Below are 22,238 nucleotides of genomic sequence, written 5' to 3'. Positions count from 1 at the left end.
AGTGAAGGGAGAGTAGTTAAGGAATACTTCGGACTTTTTGCTTGGCTTACCAAATGATGGTGTCACTGACAAAGATGGGGTGGTGACAACAGGTTTTAAGGAGACATACCTGCCTTAGAACTGATTTAATTCAAGAGGAACTTTCACTTGAGGATATCAAGTCATAAATTTAAATATAGGTCAAGGCATCTAGAAAATCAAAGGACTGGGGGCCAGCGTTGTGGCACAGAGGGTTAAAGCCCCAGCCTGCAGCACCAGCATCCAATATGGGCACCAGTTAGAGTCCCAGCTGCTCTACTTTCGATCCAGCTCCCTGCTAATGTTCTTGGGGAAGCAGAGAAAGATGGCCCATAGTCCTTGGGCCTCTGCACTCATGTGGGAGACCCAGATGAAGCTCCTCACTCTAGCCTGGACCAGCCCTGGCTGTTGGGGCCATCTGGGGAGTGAACCAGTAGATGGAAGGTATCTCCCTCCCAAACCCCCAAACTCTGCATTTCAAATAAATCTTTAAAAACAATTAAAAGATTAAAAATACAAATTGGGGAATCATTATCACATAGGAAACAGTCAAAGCCCTCAGAATGAGTATGCCTGTGAGACAGATTGAAAAGACAAAAAGTAAAGATCAGAACGCTGGAAAGTTATTTGAAAGCTAGGCAAAGGAGGACCCAAGGATGACCATCTACCCTCCCTGTGTGAAGGGCAGGGATAGAGCACACAAACAAACCAAAAATAAGAAATTGAAGAAACCCAGATAAAGAGAAATACAAGCAAGAACTCGCTGCTATTTAGTTCTATTCAAAGAAAACAGGGATGAAAACATCATAAAAGAAAACAAGGAGGGGCTCAGCAGGTTAACACCCTGGCCTGAAGCGCCAGCATCCCATATAGGCGCCAGTTCGAGTCTCCTCCACTTCCATTCCAGCTCTCTGCTATGGCCTGAGAAAGCAGTGGAAGATGGCCTAAGTCCTTGGACCCCTGCACCCACATGGGAGACCCAGAAGAAGCTCCTAGCTCCTGGCTTCGGATTGGCACAACTCCGGCTATTACAGCCAACTGGGGAGTGAACCATCGGATGGAAGACCTCTCTCTCTACCTCTCTTCTGTGTAACTCTGCTTTCAAATAAATAAATAAATCTTAAAAAAAAAAAAAAAAAAAAAAAGAAAACAAGAAGAATGACCAAAGTGAAGTCAATCCACTGGGGAACTGGTTAGTCCCTGGAACACTGAGACACCTGGATTAAGCACCGACTTCCTCCTACCCAAGTGTTTACTAAGCATTGCCCTGAGTCCTCTGCTGTTCTGAACTCCCAACACACTGCTGCGGGCCCTACCTTGTGGAGGCGTTTGACTAGACCTTCATTGTACTCTTGGCTGCCCTCAATCATGCCAGTCAGGGGGTTAGAGAACCATTCCTTGAACTCGCGATGAGACTGGAAGACATGAGGCATCAAAAAGTGCATCAAGGACCACAGCTCCATGAGGCTGTTCTGCAAGGGAGTTCCTGTCAGGAGCAGGCGCCTCTGGCTGCAGAGAGACAGAGCGAACCAGGAGAATGGTCAGCAAGTTCCCAACCTTCCACACATCCTTGAGACATTCCTCAACCCAGGATCTCCATCTTCCGGTCAACACTTCCATCCCCTCTATACCTGTTAAAGTTAAGCAGTGACTGCCAGCGCTGCGACTTGAAGTTCTTGATGTTCTGAGCCTCATCCAGAATGAGATAGCGCCAGTTCTTGCGGCGGAATGCCTGGTGGTCCTGCAGCACCAGCTTGTAAGATGTGATACACACGTGGAAGGCATTGGGCTTGGTCCAGCCCTGAGGGATCAAAAAGAGAAAGCAGCCAATAGCATGATGAAAAGAACAAGGGCAAAGACAGCAGATGTCAAGGGTGTCAAGGGACAGAAAATCAGGCTGGAAGAAATGAAGTACCAGCAGAAGAATGGGGCAATAAAAGAGAGAAAGGAACACTGCTGATGAAAGGGCTGAAAAATAGAGGAGGCACTGGTGAGGGGAAAATGGCCACGTGGAAGATCGAACCTGTCGTTTGAGCTTTCTCTCTTTCTGGGCTCCATAATAAGTGAGGATTTTAAAGCTGGGGCACCAACGTTTCAACTCCATCTCCCAGTTCAACATCACGCTGGTGGGAACAATTATTAAATGGGGACCCCAGTTACCTGTTTAGCAAAAGAATGAAAAATAGTAAGGAAATGTGGCTCCGGTTCCTCAGATCTAGCCCTGACCACGCCCTCCTAATGGTCCTTCCTAATACCAGCACCCACGCTACTAAAATAGCAACAACAGGGTAAACATCAGAGCCAGTGTCATGGTGCAGCATGTTAAACTGCCGCCTATGATACCAGCATCCCATTATCAGAGTGCTAATTCGATTCCAGTTTCCTGCTAACACACCTGGCAAAGCAGGGAATGGCCTGGGTCTCTGGACCCCTGCCACCCCATGGGAAACCAGTACAGAATTCCTGGCTCCTGGTTACAGCCTGGCACAGACCTGGCCGACACAGCCATTTCAGAAGTAAACTGATAGATCTAAGAGCTCTCTTTCCCTCTCTTTGTCACTCTTTCAAAAACAGTTGAAGTCTGCCTACTCCAATACTGATCCAGCTCCCTACTCATGAGCCTGGGAAAGCAGCAGATGGCCCAAGAGATGAAAGATCTCTTTCTCTGTCTCTCCCCCTCTCTCTAGTATTCTTTCAAATAAAATAATTTTTTTCCCAAAAAATAGTAAATATTTCACTTTTCTACAGCTGAAGCTACCACTAAGTAAGTTCTCAGAAAGCTGGCCAAGAGGGCTCAAAGGAAAGGCCCTGCCCAGTTACCTTTCTCACAGGCCAAGTGGGCAAGCAGGGAGATGGTCTGAATGGTCTTCCCCAGCCCCATCTCATCAGCGAGAATGCCGTTAAGCTTCTTCTCATACATAGTAACCAGCCAGTCCAGCCCAATGTGCTGATACTCACGGAGCTGGCCCCGCAAGAGCAGGGGGATAGGTGTCTTCACCTGACAGGGAGGAAAAGAGGTGTCACAGTGGAATTGAGGTACCTGTCACCGGGAAATGGCAAAGTCAAGAAATGAGGAAGGTCTCAGATATACCTGGGTAGTGGCCAAGGTATAACCCTTGGGCTGTAGACTTTCAGCTGCTGCAGCAATGTCTGTAATTTCTTTCTTAGGGCCCAGAGTGGTGGCGGGCCCTGGGGTGGGAGGTCCACTGCCCCCATCTGCCTCACTCTGCTCTTCGTCCCGGGCAAGCAGGTACTCCACCCCAAAATCCTCCTCCTCCTCCTCCTCCTCCTCCGCATCCGCTTGGCTCTGCGACTGGGCATCCTCAGACTCATCGGACTCAGACTCCTCCGATTCTGAACTCCCGCTCGATTCTTCCTCCTCCGACTGCTCATCCTCCTCCTCCTCACTCTGGTCCTCTGCAGAGTCTAAAGCAGGAGACCCTTCTTAGACTCAGCACTGGCTCCGCCAAGGCCTGCCCTCCCTGTCCCTGCCTCGTGAGCGCACATTCACCTGACGGACTGCTGGACTCATCCTGAGCAGCCTCTTCAGTCTCCATGACTCCCTCTGCTTCACACTCGGAGCTGTTGACCTCAATGTCCTCTTCCTCTTCCTCGTCACTGCTCTCTGAGCCGGGGACAGAGGCGTCAGAGGCATAGGCTCCTGCATATTGCTGCAGCAGCTCCTCCACAGAGAGCTCACCTGGAGAAGGGATGAAGGAGAAACTTCCGCTTGCTTCCAGACAGAGGAGAAGGGGAGGTCTGAGTGGTGCCAGTTCATTTTACATAGGTCTCTGAAGACATTGCTAGACCCAGGTCTGAGGGGATGCAAAGCAGTTTACTCTCAGTAGCAGCTACAAAGTCAAAGCCCATAATGTGGGCTAGAACCACTGGAGCAGCCTTCTGCTCAGAACATTATCACCCTGGTGAACCTCACATCCAAGGTTCAGATCAAACAGCACCAACATCTTTTTTTTTTTTTTTGGCAGGCAGGGTGGATAGTGAGAGAGAGGGAGACAGAGAGAAGGGTCTTCCTTTTTGCCGTTGGTTCACCCTCCAATGGCCGCTGCGGCCAGTGATTCGTGCTGATCAGGAGCCAGGAGCCAGGTGCTTCTCCTGGTCTCCCATGCAGGTGCAGGGCCCACCCTCCACTGCACTCCTGGGCCATAGCAGAGAGCTGGCCTGGAAAAGGGGCAACCGGAATAGAATCCAGCGCCCCGACCGGGACTAGAACCCGGTGTGCCGGCGCCGCAAGGCAGAGGATTAGCCTATTAAGCCACGGCGCCGGCCACCAGCATCCTCTTAAAATGGCTCCTCCCTCCACTGAGTTCCCACAGCACTCTGTTCAAACTTCCATCATGAGCACTTTTTTGTTCCTTGACAGGCAGAGTTAGACAGTGAGAGAGAGACAGAGAGAAAGGTCTTCCTTCTGCTGGTTCACCCCCCAAGTGGCCGCTACGGCCGGCACTTGTCACTCCCTACTTGTCACCTATCATTTATCAGTCTGACTTTGTCGTTACAGCTGGAGTTCCACCAGGGGAGTGTAAAAAAAACAATGCCCCATTCATCTCTATGCCGCCTGACAACCTGCACAAAGGAGACGCCAACCAGAAGTTCGGTAAATGGTCTGGTGAGTATCACCTTCTCGAGCCAACTCGCTCAGCTCCATGGCGTGATCAACCTCCCCTTCCAGCTGCTCCTCAGCTGCTATGGTGTCCTCTTCATCCTCCGCTAGGAAAGAGAACGAAGCGGGATCAATGGAGATACAGACACAGGAAACCATGAAAGGTCAGGTCCAGACAATTAACTCAAGGGGTAACAGGCTACAGAATAGAGAGAGCAGGGCTTACCTTCATCCTCATTGGCGGTAAACTCTTCATCATCTTCATCTGGATGCCAAGGTTGCTTATTGCGCTGTGTGACAGAAGAAGGAGGAGCCTTCACCTGAATGGCAGACAATGAAAAGGGAGAGTCTTAGGTTGGAACAGGAGAAAGAAATAATATTGAATAACACATCACAGAATGGTCTCTGTCCCATTGAGTGTCAACTGCCACTGGTAGAGTCCAGGGCAAAGATACAATCAAGGGTTTTCTCTCAGCACCAGCTACCAAATCCTGGCTCCACTGCCTAGGAGAGGACCTGTGAAAGTGCTAACAGAGGATCAGTACTGCCACACAGCCACAGCAGGTTAAGCGACAGCCTTATCACACTGGCATTGCACATCAAAGCACTGGCTACTTTACTTCCAATTAGGTTCCTGCTAATGTACCTGGGAAGGTAATGGAAGAAGGCCCAAGGACTTTGGTCCCTGCCACCCATGTAGGAGACCTGGATGGAGTTCTAGGCTTCTGGATTCAGCCTCACCCAGCCCCAGCTATTGCAGCCATTTGGGGAGTGAATCAGTGGATAGAAGAGCTCTCATTCTGTCTCTCTCTTTCAAATGAATTTTAAATATGAAAATGACAATGACAAAATAAGGGGAGACAAAACTCTTCCATCTGCTAGTTCACTCCCCAAATGGCTGCAATGGTCAGGTTTGAGCCAGACTGTAGCCAGGAGCCAGGAATTCCATCCAGGTCTCCCACATGGGTGGTATGGACCCAAGGACTTGGGCCATCTTCACTGCCTTCCCAGGTACATCAGCAGTGAGGTGGATCAGAAGCAAAGCAGCTCGGATTCAAACTGGTGCCTATATGGGATGTTGGTGCTGCAGGTGGCAGCTTAACCCACTGCACCACAGGTTTATAAAGACTTTTATTAAGAAAAGCTCAAAGAACAGGCATTTTAAACAGTTGTTAAGTTTCCACTTTGGATGCCCATACCCCATTATCAGAGAGCTTAGGGTGGAGTCCCAGCTCTACTCCTGATCCTGTTAATGCACACCCTGGGAGGCAGCAGATAATGCAAGTACTTGAGTCCCTGCAAGCCTCATGGGAGACACAGATGGCGCTCTAGGCTACTGACTACAGCCTGACCCAGAAGCAGCTGTTTCAGGTCATGTCGAGTGTAAACAAGTGGATGAGAACTCTTTCCCCACTTCCAGACCCTCCACCTTTCAAACACATAAATATACAATTTACAAATAAAAAAAGAGAAGGAAAACACAATCCCCACTTAAACTATCTATAAACCGGGATCAGCATTACCGCAGTGGATTGAGTCCATCTCCCATACCGGAGCAGCAAGTTCAAGTCCTGGCTGCTGGGAAAGCAGCAGAAGATGCCCTAAAGAGCTTGGACCCCTGCCACCCATGTAGGAGACCGGGATGGAGTTCTGGGCTCCTGCATTTTGCATGGTCCAGGCCTGGCCATAGTGACCATTCAGGAGCAGTGAACCAATGGATGGAAGAAAATGTTTTCTCAATCTGTCACTCTACCTTTCAAATAAAAAAGAAACAAAAATCTTAAAAAAAAAAAAAAAATACAGAAACAGCACTTAGGTCTTGAAAAGTTTTCAAGTTAACATCCCAGCTCCCAATCTCATAAGCCAGTAAGGAAACTACCAAGGCCATTTCACAGAAGTGGCAAGAATATTTTCTCAAGTCCCACACAATGGGGCTGGCGCTAGGGTGCAGCAGGTAAAGCTGCCGCTTGTGGTGTTGGCATCCCATATGGGTGCCAGCTCGAGCCCCAGGGGCTCCACTTCTGATCCAGTTCTCTGCTGTGGCCTGAGAAAGTAGAAGATGGCCCAGGTCCTTGGGCCCCTGCACCCGTGTGGGAGACCCAGAAGAAGCTCCTGGCTCCTGGCTTCAGACCACAACAGCTCCAGCTGTTGCGGCCAATTGGGGAGTGAACCAGCAGATGGAAGACCTCTCTCTCTCTGCCTCTCCTTCTGTAACTCTTTTAAATAAATAAATAAGTAAATAAATAATTTTTTAAAAGATTTTATCATTGGTTTTGAACTATTTAATTATGATATGTCTTGTTAATAGTTTTATTCATATTCAGAACCCCTTGTGGTTCTGGTGTTTCTTGAATCAAAGAGATTATAGTTTTTATTAAGTTTGCAAAACGTTTGACCATTATATTTTCAAAACGTCTTTCTGGGGCCAGTATTGTGGCATAGCAGGTAAAGCCTCTACCTACAGCGTCAGCATCACATATGGGCGCCCACTGGAAGACAGGCTGCTCCACTTCTGATCAAGCTCCCTGCTATGTGCCCAGGAAAAGCAGCCAAAGAGGGCCCACATGCTTGGGCCCCTGCACCCACATCTCTGCCTCTGCCTCTCTGTAACTCCACCTTTCCAATAAATAAATAAAAACCTCAAAAAATAAATAAAAGAAAGAAAAAAAGACCACACAGCCACCTCAAGGGTCCAATATACTCTTCCACTACAGCACTGGAAATTCTGCCATCTGCAGGCTACAACTTGCTCCAAGCCCACATTCTTCAAGCCATTTCAAGTGAGAGCCCTGTTGCCCTCAACGAGGGAGGATGCCTAGAAACCACAACCAGCCTCACAGCCCAGTACTTGGGACGCTGAACCTCGTCCTCTGCTCCCACTTGGAACCCTCCCCGCCACCCCTGCCTATACCTCCAACTCTTGAACGGGTTCTCCTTCACCACCTTCCTCAGGTCCATCCTGGGTGTCACTATCATGAGATGAGGGGGTTCGGGAGGGGCTGGAAGGCCCTCCCAGCAGCTGAGGCGGGAGCGAGCGCAGCAGCTCTTCCAATGGCAGTTCTCCCTCACGTCGAAGCAGCTCAATCTCACGCCTCTGGGTCTCTGCATCATTGCCTTCCTGTTGTTCTTCAACCTCAATCGTCTCCTCATCATCCTCTTCCTCCTCTTGGGGTTGGAAGTCCCCATCTATAGCAGGAGAACAAGGTCACAAAGTCCACGGGCCCTGCAAGCCACAGGGTGGGTTTTTCAGCTCTGGAAAGGGTACATGGGGACAAGTAACAGGACCAAAGAGAACACACACCTTCCTCATCCAGCCGGGAAGCCGGGTGTGGAGGACTGGAGGCAGCTGAGGAAGAGCCAAGGCAAGGAGAAGAACAAGCTTTGCTGGGGGGCAGAGGCTGGTTGAGGCTCTGCGACAGAAGGTCCGAGTATTTTTCAGTTTGCCCAACAATGAAGTCCAGGTGCAGATCCAAGGCTTTTTTGCGCTTTTCCTCAAGTCGCGACTGTTGCTTGAATTGCACCACCTGCCAGAGTTATGTCTCGTCATCACAGTAATCATTCACTAGAGCCGGCAATGCTGCACAGAGGATTAAGATGGTGCCTGCAATGCCAGCATCCCACATGAGCCCGTATGAATGGAAATCTCTATTTCTCCTTCACTCTCTGTAACACTTTCAAATAAAAAATTAAACCTTTAAAAAAAAAAAAAACTATGCATTTTGTCACCTAAGGTTTAGGGAGGCCTTTGCCAGGCTCTCTGGGCTGGGGTATCAGGAAGGAAGGGTTAAACAACCTCAAGAGTGTGATAGCGTGCTTCTGAGGAAAGCACAGGGGAGCACAGACAGAGAAGAGCCAGCTCAGCAGCAGGCAGCGGGAAAGCCCGACCACTGCATTCAGAGCTAAAGGGTAAAATAAACAGGTACCCCCACGTGCCAAACAGGAGAGAAGCACCCCTAGCAGGAAAAAAAAAGTCAAGGATGTACAAAACAAAACTGGGGACCAGCCTGTGGCATATGAAGCCACAATCCACAATGCTGGCATCCCATATCAGAACACTAGTTAGAGCCCTGGCTGCTCCACCTCCAATCGAGATACCAACTAATGTGCTTGAAAAGGCAGAAGATGGCCCAAGCACTTGGGACCCTGTCACCCATTGGGAAACCCAGACGGAGCTCTTGGCTTCAGCCTGGTCCAGCCCTGACCATCATGGCTATTTGGGGAATGAACCAGCAGATGGAAGATCTCTGTCTCTTCTCTTTCTCTATCACTCTTTCAATAAATAAAATAGATCTTAAAGAAAGCAAGCCGTCTGAAGTGGGGTTTCACATCTACAGAGCCAAACAGCCACAAGTTGAAAATATGTGAAACCCAGAAATATAGGATGGTTGACAGAAAACTTGTAGGCGGCCAGTGCTGTGGCATAGTAGGTTAAGCCTCCACCTGAGGTGCCGGCATCCCATACAGGTACCAGCTCAAGTCCCAGCTGCTCCACTTGTGATCCAGCTCCCTGCCAATAACCTGGGAAAGCAGTGGAAGATGGCCCAAGTGCTTGGTTGGGCCCCTGCACCCATGTGGGAGACCCAGAGGAAACTCCTGGCACGGGATTAGCCCAGCTCTTGCCATTGTGGCCATTTGGGGAGTGAACCAGTGAATGGAAGACCTCCTTCTGTCTCTCCCTCTCTCTGTGACTCTGTCTCAAATAATAAATCTTAAAAAAAAAAAAAAAAAAAAAAAAAAGAGAGAGAGAGAGAGAGAGAGAGAGAAAGACCACTTATGATGCCCACATCCCATACCAGAGTACCTGGGATTAACTCCCAGCTCTGCTTCTGATGTCAGCTTCTTAATGTACACCCTGAAGTGGCAGCTCATAGCTCAAGTACTTGCGTCCCTGTCACCCATATGGGAGCCCTAAATTGAGTTCCTGCTTCCTGGCTTCAGACTGGCTCACCCTGTCTGCTGCAGGTATTTAGGGGGTGAACCAACAGATGGGCAATCTCTCTCCCATCTCTCAATTACATAAAAAAGTTTTTTAAAGGACAATCTCATTGACTTTAAAAAAGACTGGGAGAGCTCTCTCCACCTCTCAAATATATTTTTTAAAAAAAGTTTGTAAAGGAAAATCTCATTGACTTAAAAAAAAAGGAATCTGGGCCGGCGCCGTGGCTCAATAGGCTAATCCTCTGCCTTGCGGGCTGGCACACTGGGTTCTAGTCCCAGTCGGGGCGCCGGATTCTGTCCTGGTTGCCCCTCTTCCAGGCCAGCTCTCTGCTATGGCCCCGGGAGTGCAGTGGAGGATGGCCCAAGTGCTTGGGCCCTGCACCCCATGGGAGACCAGGAGAAGCACCTGGCCCCTGCCTTTAGATCAGCGCGATGCGCCAGCTGCAGCGACCATTGGAGGGTGAACCAACAGCAAAGGAAGACCTTTCTCTCTCTCTCTCTCTCTCACTGTCCACTCTGCCAGCCAAAAAAAAAAAAAAAAAAAGGAATCTGGAGGCTGACACTGTGGCACTGTGGCGTAGCAGGCTAAGCCTCTGCCTATGGCGCTGGCATCCCAAATGGATGCTGGTTCTAGTTCCAGCTGCTCCTCTTCCAATCCAGCTCTCTTCTTTCCTTTTTTTTTTTTTTTTTGACAGGCAGAGTGGACAGTGAGAGACAGACAGACAGAAAGGTCTTCTTTTTGCTGTTGGTTCACCCTCCAATGGCTGCTGTGGCCGGTGATTCGTGCTGATCAGGAGCCAGGAGCCAGGTGCTTCTCCTGGTCTCCCATGCGGGTGCAGGGCCCAAGGACTTGGGCCATCCTCCACTGCACTCCCTGGCCACAGCAGAGAGCTGGCCTGGAAGAGGGGCAACCGGGACAGAATCCGGCACCCCGACCGGGACTAGAATCCGGTGTGCCGGCCCCACAAGGGGAGGATTAGCCTATTGAGCTGCGGGCGCCAGCCCCAATCCAGCTCTCTACTATGGCCTGGGAAAGCAGAGGACAGCCCAAGTGCCTGGACGCCTGCATGTCTGCACGTTCATGTGAAACTAGAAGAAACTCCTAGCTTTAGATTGGCCCAGCTCTAGCAATTGTGGCCATTTGAGGAGTGAACCAGCAGATGGAAGACCTTTCTGTCTCTACCTCTTGTCTGTAACTCTACCTCTCAAATAAATACAAATAAAAATCTTTAAAAAATAAAAAGTGAATCTGTACTTAACAGGTCCAGTTTTTCACTATTTTCTATCAGTACAAAGTAACACCTACATTATCATATATAATCTATAAGTAACTTAAAACTTGCAGATGTGCATGGGCTTTATGTAAACATTACACAACTTCATACAAAGGACTTCGGCGTCCTTGGACTTTGGTGTTCACAGACTGGGAGCACAGGAACTGCCCTTGGATACCAAGAGACAACTGTCCTAACATACAGACAACACAAACTAATGGCATAAGTCAGTGAGATGACACAAATACACTTTAGGAGAAGCAGGCTAAATGCCCTGCAAACAACAGGTGCCTAGAGGGGTTAAGGAGTACTGTTCATCCCCAAAGCAACGCCCACATTTGGCCACTACATTTCCTTCTTCACAGCATTCATTGCTAGAAAGATCCAAAGCACAACAGAAATATCATTAGAGTCACTTCAAATTGTAAATTCACTCTCAAGGAGCTATGATCCTTTCTAAACCGTGCCAACCACCAACCTAACCCAGCTCCATCTCCCTTTCCCAGTCCCTACTGCCTACTTTCTCCACGTTGCTCCAGAATTGTCTGACATCTTTGGCCATGGTGGAAGCAATTCGTCGAAGCTTGGCCTGCTCCTCCCTCCGGGCCCGTTCCTCTTTCTGGCGCTGCTCCTCGTGGTGCCGGATCACCATGCGCACCACCTATTAGGACAAAGACGCAGCATGGAAACACTCAAAGCCAGACCTCCCACCCACCCAAATACCAAGAAAATAATCAAGGTCAAGAAATTTGAGAAGTCACAGCTTGCCTTGTGATACTATGGGCATCAAAAAGCACTCTGCACCATTCTACTCAGTTCCCTTCCCACTAATGCCCCATCAAGGGAACACACATTAGAAAAGGAAGAAAGGTGACCCAGTGGGGCCCTACCTTCCGGGCCACACCCCTCTTCCAACGGCGCTCCTGAGCGAAGTCAGCAGACAGCCACTGCATCTCTTCACACAGGTAGTCCCAGTGGCCTTTGGGGCGAGGGGGCTCTGGAACTTTGGGCAACCTCTTCAGTGACCAAAAACCCTCCTTCCGCAGCTCAGCAATCCGAGTCTCAATCTCGGCTTCCTAAGGAGGAAGAGCTGGGTCAGCCGACAGTTTCTGCACACTTACTCCACCTCACTGCCCAGCTGGCTTCCTCGGCACCAACCAGACTGAACGTCTGACGCCTGTGTCTAGTCCACATCCCAACCCTATAAATAGGTACTATGCTCTCTTCATATGAAAGAAATCAGCGACAGTGATTTCTCTGAAAGAAGTAAGAGCTGGGAATCAATAACCAAGTCTAAATACTCCAGGCACCAGATGTCATGCTTTTCATTATTCATACGATCCCTACATCACATAAACATAGGCAAATCCTGAGAAAACAGATCCCAAAGGGAGCTCCCCAGAGAGGCAGAGAGCACGTTTCATCCTTCATTGCAGATACAAAGATCCGCCATCACTGGAGAATTCTACTTAGAGCATGCTCATGCTGTATTAAACTTAGAAATATGCTACACATCCTATTTGCATATTACAAAAACGTTGCAAAATTATACATGAAAAAACAGTTGGGGCCGGCACTTTGGCATAGGTTAAGCCAGGGCCTATAATGCTGGCTTCCTATATGAGAGCAGCTTCGTGCCCCAGTTGCTCCACTTCTGATCTGGCTCCTTGCTAATGGCCTGGAAGAAGCAGCAAGTGTTTGGGCCCCTGTCACCCACGTAGGACCTGGAAGAAGCTACTGGCTTTGCTCTGGCCCAGCCCTGACTGTTGTTGCCACCTGGGGAGTGAACCAGTAGATGGATGATCTGTCAATCTCCCTGTTTCTCTGTAACTCTTTCAAATATATAAACCTTTTTTTAAAGGCTTATTCTTACTTGAAAGACAGAGTTACAAGAGAGAGGTCTTCCATCCACTGGTTCACTCCCGAAATGGCCACAATGGCTGTGACTGTGCCAGGCTGGAGCCAGCAGTCAGGAGCTTCTTCTAAAGTCTCCCACGTGGGTGCAGGGGCTCAAGCACTCAGGCCGTATTCCATTGCTTTCCCAGACACATTCGTAGGGAGCTGGATAGGAAGTGGGGCAGCCACATTTCGAATCAGCACCCATATGGGCTGCTGGCATCACGGCTGCAGCTCAAACCATGCCACAGCATTGATCCCAAAAAAGTGAATCTTAAAAAAAAATTTACTGGCCAGTGCCGTGGCTCATTTGGCTAATCCTCCGTCTGTGGCACCAGCACCCCAGGTTCTAGTCCCGGTTGGGGCGCCGGATTCTGTCCTGGTTGCTCCTCTTCCAGTCCAGCTCTCTGCTGTGGCCCGGGAGTGCAGTGGAGGATGGCCCAGGTGCTTGGGCCCTGCACCCACATGGGAGACCGGGAGGAAGCACTCAGCTCCTGGCTTCGGATCGGCGCAGTGCCAGCCGTAGCGGCCATTGGGGGGTGAACCAACTGAAGGAAGACCTTTCTCTGTCTGTCTGTCACTGTCTAACTCTGCCTGTCAAAAATAAAAAATAAATTTAAAAAAATTTTTCTTTAAAAAGCATTTGAAGGGCTGGCACTGTGGCAGAGTAGGTTAAGACTCCACCTTCAGCGTTGGCATCCCATAAGGGTGCTGGTTCAAATTCCAAATGCTCTACCTCTAATCCATCTCCCTGCTAATGGCTTGGGAAAGCAGTGGAAGACGGCCCAAGTGCTTGGGCCCCTGCACCCGTGTGGGAGACCCAGAAGCAGCTCCCAGCTCTTGGCTTCAGATTGCACCAGCTCTAGCCATTGATTGTAGCCACTGAGGAGTGAAACAGTGGATGGAAGACCTCTCTGTCTCCTCCTCTCTCTGTGACTCTGCCTCTCAACTAAATAAATAAAAAGCATTTGAAGTGTTTTTGTCACAGAGGTGACCAAAAAACTCAAACTGGGGCCAGCGCTGTGGCGCAGCGGGTTAAAGCCTCAGCCTACAGTTCCTGCATCCCATATGAGTGCTGATTCAAGTCCCAGCTGCTCCACTTCCGATCCAGCCTCTACTATGACCTGGGAAAGCAGCAGAAGATGGCTCAAGTCCTTGGGCCCCTGCACCCGCATGGGAGACCTAGAAGAACCTCCTGGCTCCTGATCAGCTCAGCTTTGGCTGTTGTGGTCATTTGGGGAGTGAACCAGTGGATAGACGACCTCTCTCTCTTTGTAACTCCTTCAAATAAATAAAATAAATCTTTAAAATGACTGTCAGAGTTGAGACATGGAACTAAATGGCGTGATAAAGAAAACATCAAAAAGGACTTGGAGGGGCCAGCCTTGAGGCGCAGTGGATTACACCTGCTCCTGTGATGTCGGCATCCCACATGGGCACTGGTTTGAGTCCCTCTGCTCCATTTCCAATTCAGCTCCCTGATAATGTACAGGAAGATGGCCCAAATATTTGGACCCCTGCCACCCATATGAGAGAGCCAAATGGAGTTCCAGACTCCTGGCTTCAGCCTGGCCCAGCTGTGGCATTAGCATCAACTTTGCGAGTAAACCAGCTGATGGAAGATCTAGATCTCCATCTCTAACAGAACAAAGGGGCAGTGTTGGGGCCAGCACTGTGGTGCACCTGGCCTGAGGTGTCAGCATTCCATGTGGGCACCGATTTGAGACCCGGCTGCTCCACTTCCCATCCAGCTCTCTGCTGTGGCCTTGGAAAAGGTACAAGATGGCCAAAGTCCTTGGGCCCCTGCACATGCATTGGAGGCCCGGAGAAAGCTACTGGCTCTAGATCGGCGCAGCTCCAGCCATTGCGGCCAATTGGGAAGTGAACCATCAGATGGAAAACCTCTCTTTCTCTCTCTCTGTGTAACTCTTTCAAATAAATAAATCTAAAAAAAAGGGGGGGGGGGCAGTGTTGTGGTGCAGCAGGCTAAGCTGCTATGTGAGAAGCCAGCATCCCACATCCACATGAGCAGTGGTTTGAGACCCAGCTGTTCCACTTCTGATCCAGCTCCCTGCTAATGCACCTGGGAAAGCAGTGAAAGATGGCCCAAATACTTGAGCCCCTGCCACACACGGGAGAGTTTCGGCTCCCTGCTTTGGCCTGGCTCAGTCTCAGCTATAGTGGCCTTTGGTGAGTGAACCAGTGGATAGGAGATCTCTATCTCCTCCTCTCTGTCACTTTCAAACAAAATAAATCTTAAAAAAATTAAAAAAAAATCTTTTTTTTTTTTTTTGACAGGCAGAGTTGATAGAGAGAGAGAGAGACAGAGAGAAAGGTCTTCCTTTTTGCAGTTGGTTCACCCTCCAATGGCCACTGCGGACGGCGCATCTCGCTGATCCGAAGCCAGGAGCCAGGTACTTCTCCTGGTCTCCCATGCGGGTGCAGGGCCCAAGGACTTGGGCCATCCTCCACTGCACTCCCGGGCCATAGCAGAGAGCTGGCCTGGAAGAGGGGCAACCGGGATAGAATCAGGCGCCCCAACCGGGACTAGAACCCGGTGTGCTGGCGCCGCAAGGCGGAGGATTAGCCTGTTAAGCCACAGCGCCGGCAAAATAATCTTAGGGGACCAGCACTGTGGCATAGCAAGTAAAGCTGCCTGTAGCCCGGACATCCCATATGGCGCCAGTCTGAGTCCTGGCTGCTCCACTTCAGATCCAGCTCCCTGATAATGCACCTGGGAAAGCAGCAGAGCAGAGAGCTGGATGGGAAGTGGAGCAGCCGGGACTCAAACTGGTATCCATATGGGATGCTGGAGTCCCAGGCAGTGGCTTTACCTGCTAGGCCACAGCACTAGCCCCAAGAATTCGCACTTTTTTTTTTTTTTTTTTAAGATTTATTTATTTTACTTGAAAGTCATAGTTACACAGAGAGAGAGAGGGAGAAGCAGAGAGAGAGAGAGAGAGAGAGGAGAGAAGAGAGGAGAGAGAGAGAATCTCTCATCTGCTGGCTCAGTCCCCAAATGGCCGCAAAGGCCGGAGTTGCGCCGATTTGGAGCCAGGAGCTTCTTCCAGGTCTCCCATGTGGGTGACAGGGGCCCAAGGACTTGGGCCATCTTCCACTGCTTTCCCAGGCCATAGCAGAGAGCTGGATCAGAAGTGGAGCAGCCGGATCTCGAACCAGCGCCCATATGGGATGCCGGCACTGCAGGCGGCAGCTTTACCTGCTATGCCACAGCGTCAGCCCCAAGAATTCGCATTTCTAAAAAATACCCCGGGGGCCAGCACTGTTGACGTAGAAAGTTAAGCCTCCACCTACAGTGTTGGCATCCATGTGAGTTGCCAGTTCAAGTCCTAGCTACTCTACTTCCGATCCAGCACCCTGCTAGTGTGCCTGGGAAAGCAGAAGATGGCCTAAGGCCTTGGACCCCAGCACCCTTGTGGGAAAATCTGTCTCAGTCTTCCCCTCTAACTTTGCCTTTCTAAAGATTTATTTATTTATTTGAAAGTCAGAGTTACACAGAGAGAGGAGGAGAGGCAGACAGAGAGAGAGAGAGAATCTTCCATCTGCTGGTTCATTCCCCAACTGGCCACAACAGCCGGAGCTGTGCCAATCCAAAGCCAGGAGCCAGGAGCTTCTTCTGGGTCTCTCACATGGGTGCCAAGGGCCCAAAGACTTGGGCTATCTTCCACTGCTTTCCCAAGCCATAGGAGAGAGCTGGTTCGGAAGTGGAGCAGCCGGGACTAGAACCGGTGGCACATACAGGATGCCAGTACTGCAGGCGGTGGCTTTACCCACTACACCACAGCGTTGGCCCCTAACTCTGCCTTTCAAAAAATAAACCTTCCATCTAGCTCCTGGCTGGCTTTAGCCTGGCTAAGTCCCAGCCGTTGTGGCCATTTAGGGAGTGAATCGGCAAATGGAAGGTTATCTCTTTCTCTGTATCTCTGCCTTTCAAATAAATAAATCTAAAAAAAAAAAAAAAAAAAAATCCAGGTGATGCTGATGCTACTGGCCCAAAACAATTTACCAGTGATATATGTAACACAGACTGCAGCACAGAAGCAGAAACCGTCAATTATAAGAACATCGCAGTTAACAAAACACTTTTATGCCTATTCATTCCTTTCACTTAAAGCTTATAATGGCCATTCCGATTTTTAAGGAAAAGTAAAATGAAGTTTAAAATTCAAACAATCGGTTCAACATCATACAAATTAAGGCAGAGTCTTACAACACTTAATTCCAAGAAAATAAAGGAGAGGAACATGAAATGCCCAAGGCACATAAGAGTTCTGGGAAGAAGGCCCAAGACTCCTAACAGGCCTCCTTGATACGTACGTGCTTGGCCTGCTCCGCAATCTCGGCATGGCTCTTCTCCCATTTTGGGCCCTTGTTAGACAGGTCGGCGACCTGTGGCACGCTGAGCCCCTCCAGCGGCACCGTGGCACCATCTGGGGGGCCTGGAGGTCCATCCAGAGAGGAATCTTGAGCTATGTGCTGAGGGGAGATGCCACCTGCCCTACTAGAGGCTGGGGAGCTGGATGAGGCAGGGGACACAGGATTACTGCCTGTCATGCCGTCCGACACCATCTAGGAAAGAGGCAAGAATTGAGAAAATGAATGCTTAGCAAGGTGCAAGTGCTTTCAGTACATTATTTGGTTCCATCTTCAGAAGAAAAAAACTATGGAACAAATACCAATCTCATTTTTACAAACACAGACATTAGACATGTTTTTAACATGGTGCTCAAGACAGCAGAGCCAACTTATAGTAGATGAAGTTACAGAGTACCGTCCTGATGTCTACATGGCTCCCGAACTCCGTCTACTGCCATGGCATGTGATTTCCAATTTCACTGATCCTTCCTGAGCCTCAGTGAGTTCACTCACAATTGCAGATCCATATTCCTCCCACATTATCACAGCAATCAGGGCACATTCACCTATGCAACAAACCCAGTCTGACACCAAGTTCAACACACACCAAAATAACAAAAACCAAAACCCCAGCCACCTACACATCTTCACTAAAGAATGAAGAGTGAGGAGACGGCCACTATTCTCAAACACCCACACATTACAAGGTACAACACAAGTAAATGAAGCAGAGGGGCCAGTGTTGTGGCGCAGCAGGTAAACCTGCCACCTGCAATACTGGCATCCCACGAGGGCATCGGTTTGAGTCCCAGATGCCTCACTTCTAAACCAGCTCCCTGCTAATGCACCTGGGAAAGCATGGGAAGACGGGCTCAAGTGCTTGGGGCCCCTGCAACCATGTAGGAGACCCGGACGGAGTTCCAGGCTTCTGGCTTCAATCTGGCCCACCCCCAGCCATTGCAGCCATTTGGAGAGCGAACCAGCAGATGGAAAATCTTGTCTTTGTCTTCCCCTATCTGTGTATCTCTGTAACTCTGCCTTTCAAAAAATAAACCTCAAAAAAAAAAGTGGAAAATAAAAAACTACTGAAATATGGATACTCAGGACACTCCGAAAATTCACTCCAGCACACTTCACAGTGCCCCAAATTTCTACCTCACCTAAATGACCATTCTATGTCATCAACTTTCCCATTTATTCTTGTGAAAATTAGAAGCTACAAATCTAAAAACATCAAAAGCCTACAGTACACAAAATTACGTTTGTCCAGTTTCAAAAGCCAGGTTTCTTTCCCCTACCCTGCACACTTCCATGGTATAAGAATGAATGGTACACAGCATCCATAAAGCTTAGCCTGTTCCAGTTCCAAAATATGTTAAATTATTCTCAAAACTGCACAAGCATTCTGTCCAACCTCCTTTTCCAGCGTGGTCTGGTCCACATTTCCCGGCAGCAAGGAGCTTCTGCGCTCCTAGAGATCAACACTGCACTCGTGTCAAATAGCATCTGAGTATTCAACAGCCTTGACATCCTGAAGCACAAGCTACCTAAGCTCCAGACCCAGCTACCCAACTAGCTAAGACTTGCCACATTATTTCTACCTCAGAGCCAGCAGTCCACAAAGCAAGAAACATAAGCAACCTCCCAACTTGTCCAACCTGTGTCTGTAGAATTGGGAGCTGAGGGTGAGCAGGGGAGGGGCTGCTCTGCATGGTCCCACTCCCAGGCTCCTCGTTGGATGCCTGAAGAATGACTGGGTTGTTATCACCACTGCTGCTGGCCGAGGGGCTGGCGTCCGGCTGCAGGGCATGCTGGGAGCTGGCCTCATTCTGGGCCACTGGCCACCGGGACCCGCCTTCCAGGGCCCGGGGCCCACCAGGGCGTCCCAGCCTCCGCTCAGGTCCACCAGCCTCTGGAGCACCTAAAGCAGGGTAAAAAGGATAGAAACGGGAGTCAAGGAAATTAAAGAATGTTTTCCAGAAACAAGAAAACTTCAAAAACTAGAGACAAACAGTTGATTATAGGCTACATTTCTTGGGCATTCATTATGTATCAGGTATTTTCCTAAGTACTTCCTTGATGCGTTCTATAATCTCACACCTACCTTATTTTAAAACTTCTTCACACACTGAGAATAAAATCATGAAGGAAAGATCCCTGACCTATGTGGAACTTACATTCTGATATTACTTCCACATTTTAAGTTAAGAAATCAGGATGCAAAAAGACCGACTGGCCTGCATAAAGTCACCCAGTAAGGAACAGGTAATCTGATGCCAAAACTGTGAAGAACCTACTGCTATCCCTGGTAAAACCAGGAAAGACTGGACAGTCCTCTACCCAAAGCCCCAGTTCCATCATTGCACCATTAGCACCAAACCCTCCACAAAGATATCACATGCAAAGATTACCATACTTCTGCAAAGCAAAAATCCACAAGTACTGACTTGCAATTTCTCTCATCATTTCCTATGTTTCCTCCCGTTAGTGTCAGTACACAAAGTGCCACAGGAACGCGTACCTGTGTGAGCTGAGACCACAGCCCCTGTGAAAGTCTGCACTTCCACGGTGCCGCCGTACTGAGGAGTATCACGCCTGAAACAAACAGGAGAGGAGAAAAGCACAGTTAGGAACCAGCCCACCTTTGCCAACATCTACCACGGCTTATTACTTACTCCAGCGTTTTGACACTTCTAAATATCAGTTCAAAAGCTGGAGAAACTACAGCAGCAGGAAGAGCTCACATTTCAAAAATTAAAATTAAAAAAAAAAAATCAAGTCATGTTTAGTGAAGAGAGAATTCTGCAGGGACATAAATTTCTGGCAGGGAGAGGAGCAGGGAAAAAGTGAAGCAAAAGAAGAAAAGAAGTAAAAACTAAAAAGCTTAAGTGTAAAAGGCTCCAACCAGAGAACGGAGGTGGAAATAGCAAAGCCAAAGAGCTGTCACATTCCGATGCTCCAAAGGGTGCGCCTGCCCAAGGAGGCTGCACGCAGCCAGGAACACGAGAATCCACCCCAGGACTCAGGGCAGGGCCCTGTGACCCCCACACCGAGAGACACACACTCCCGCCAAACCCCGGAACTACAGCACAACACGTTAAGGAGCAGTCAGGGGTGAGCAGGGTCGCCCCAGCAAAGAGCCATGTGCCGGAAACCAGCGGGGTGAAGCGACACAAGTCCCGGAAGTGTTTCCCCAGTGTTGAAGGAAATTCCTTAGCCACGGTGCCGCCCCTGATTCACTCCCAGCTCCACAACAGACTCCCAGGACCCGAGCTAACCAGAGCCCGACAAGCCTGAACTCTTGACCCCGGCCTCCACCAGTCTCCCAGCCCCTCCCCGAGACTGACCCCGCGTGACCCCTGACCTCGGCCCGAGTCGCCACTAGCCCTAAGGTGGCCCCGCCCCCTCGCAGACTCCCACCCCACCCCAACGTGCGCGCCAGGCTGGGGGAGGGGCCCGCGCGTGCGCGGCTGGAGGCGGAGAGAGCCGGCTGCGCGCACGGCCCGGGGGCTCCCGCCAGAACCCAAACCCACGCACACAAGGGTCGCGGGGCGGGGAAGCCCTTCGTGCAAGCCCATCGGGAAGCCCCCTCCACCAGACCGCGAAAGGCTGAGCGGAGGGAGGGTTCGTGCCACCAGGACCGGGTCCCCTGACTGAACACGGGGGGCGCGCGCCCCGACTGCTCGTCCCACGCCCCCCTTCCTCTTCCCGCGCGCCCCTGAAGGGTGACTGGGCTCGGTGGGCGGGCGGGAGCGCACCTGGGTCCGTCCTCTCAGGGCTCGCTCGCTCAGGCACGCGTGCGCAGAAGGCGGGAAGCGAGCGGAGCTGCGCCGGGACCCAAAGCCGGCCGGTCTGGCCCTCTCAGTCTGTCTCTATGGGCGCGCGCCGACTGCCTCGCGCACCGGCCCCGGGGCCCCGGCTGAAGGTGCGCGCGCAGCACCCCGGGAAGGTGGGAGGGGAGGCGGCGGCGGAAAGATGCGCGCGCAGGCACCCGCCAGGGGAGGGGGAACTCTGGGGCGTCCGCCATCTTGTCTCCCTCTCCTTACCTGCGTCCTCGGGGGCGTGCGCACCACCCCCCCTCCCGCCGAGGAGGGGGGAGGGCCCCCTCTTGGCAGCCGCCTTCACGGCCTTTCAATTCCCCTGGGGACCGAGGCTATGGCCACCGCCTTGCTTCCACTGCCTCTTCTCACGGCATAGAGGTGCGGGCGGCGAGTGCGAAAAAGGGGGAGACGCTACTCCCGGCGAACTGCCGCCGCCGCTCCCGAGGCCTCACCAAAATGGCCGCCGCCGTCTCGGCCGCCACCACCACCACAACCACCCCAGCTCGCTATCGCTACCGCCGGCGCGGCCCGTCCTCTCGCGAGAGACAGTAACTGGAGGTTGGGGTGTGTGCAGGGGGGTGAGGTTCGCGTGCTAACGTAGGGCGCTGCCCGCGGCGCAGGGCAGGCTGGGAGATGTAGTCCGCCCGGAGGTTCCGCGCTTGCCCGGCGGCAGAGCGGCTTAACTCGCGGCGGTTGAAGCCGCCTTGGGCTGCACTGCGGCTGCCGGCTTGGACCGCCACCCCACATGCCTCGTTTTGTTTTTTGTGCTTTTTCTTTTTAATGTTTTTAAGCAAGTTATCCGATGAGCTGAAGTGTGGTTAGCCGTGAAGCCTGGGCCTCCTGGCGATCCAGTCCATTTTACGTGAGCATGGTTCCCCGGTAGCTTCCAAACACCTGTGCCACCTTTCCACGTCCCTTCTAGGTGTAAAAACTCTGACCGCAGAATGGAACAGTGACAGCCGCCTGTACTGAGGTCACTTTGTGCGTCACCTCTTTTAGGCCTGCCTCTTACAGTGACGGCTCAGAGGTTAACCACACTGACTGAGCCCAAAGCCAGCGCCCACAGCCAAGCAGTCCAAGCCCCCAAGAGTGCAAGATGCTCTCACAGTGCCCACCCCAGCAGCCCAGGTTAAGAAGCCCTGATGAGGGTCCGGCACTGTGGTGTGGATGGTAAAGCTGCCACAGGCGATGCTGATGTCCCGTGTGGGCTCCGGTTCGAGTCCCGGCTGCTCCACTTCCTATCCAGCTCCCTGCTAATGGCCTGGGAAAGCAGTGGGAGATGGCCCAAGTCCT

General features: G+C 50.8%; 1 protein-coding gene and 1 non-coding gene across 3 annotated transcripts in view; both read right to left on the bottom strand.

The window, feature by feature from the left end:
- Nucleotides 1-21,447, bottom strand: part of SRCAP (Snf2 related CREBBP activator protein) — a 48,157-nt gene extending 26,710 nt beyond the window's left edge. For both annotated transcript variants that reach the window (XM_062179677.1, XM_062179676.1), the window contains exons 1-16: nucleotides 21,171-21,447; nucleotides 19,646-19,719; nucleotides 18,783-19,045; nucleotides 17,086-17,337; nucleotides 11,742-11,927; nucleotides 11,372-11,512; nucleotides 7,941-8,163; nucleotides 7,551-7,825; nucleotides 4,866-4,959; nucleotides 4,657-4,746; nucleotides 3,530-3,718; nucleotides 3,110-3,444; nucleotides 2,839-3,016; nucleotides 2,042-2,178; nucleotides 1,650-1,819; nucleotides 1,335-1,527 (exon numbers count right to left, since the gene is read on the bottom strand). In XM_062179677.1, the coding sequence (XP_062035661.1) occupies nucleotides 1,335-1,527; nucleotides 1,650-1,819; nucleotides 2,042-2,178; nucleotides 2,839-3,016; nucleotides 3,110-3,444; nucleotides 3,530-3,718; nucleotides 4,657-4,746; nucleotides 4,866-4,959; nucleotides 7,551-7,825; nucleotides 7,941-8,163; nucleotides 11,372-11,512; nucleotides 11,742-11,927; nucleotides 17,086-17,337; nucleotides 18,783-18,836 (2,517 nt within the window). In that variant the 5' untranslated portion in view covers nucleotides 18,837-19,045; nucleotides 19,646-19,719; nucleotides 21,171-21,447. The remainder of the gene's footprint in view (nucleotides 1-1,334; nucleotides 1,528-1,649; nucleotides 1,820-2,041; nucleotides 2,179-2,838; nucleotides 3,017-3,109; nucleotides 3,445-3,529; nucleotides 3,719-4,656; nucleotides 4,747-4,865; nucleotides 4,960-7,550; nucleotides 7,826-7,940; nucleotides 8,164-11,371; nucleotides 11,513-11,741; nucleotides 11,928-17,085; nucleotides 17,338-18,782; nucleotides 19,046-19,645; nucleotides 19,720-21,170) is intronic.
- Nucleotides 5,043-5,170, bottom strand: LOC133751144 (small nucleolar RNA SNORA30/SNORA37 family). The gene has a single exon (XR_009864777.1). It is a non-coding gene; the product is annotated as a small nucleolar RNA SNORA30/SNORA37 family (small nucleolar RNA).
- Nucleotides 21,448-22,238: the final 791 nt, after the last annotated feature.

This window comes from Lepus europaeus, chromosome 21 (genome assembly GCF_033115175.1).
Source record: "Lepus europaeus isolate LE1 chromosome 21, mLepTim1.pri, whole genome shotgun sequence".
NCBI lineage: Eukaryota > Metazoa > Chordata > Mammalia > Lagomorpha > Leporidae > Lepus > Lepus europaeus.
Note: the sequence above shows the minus strand (reverse complement) of the source record. Positions and strands in the feature narration are given on the sequence as shown.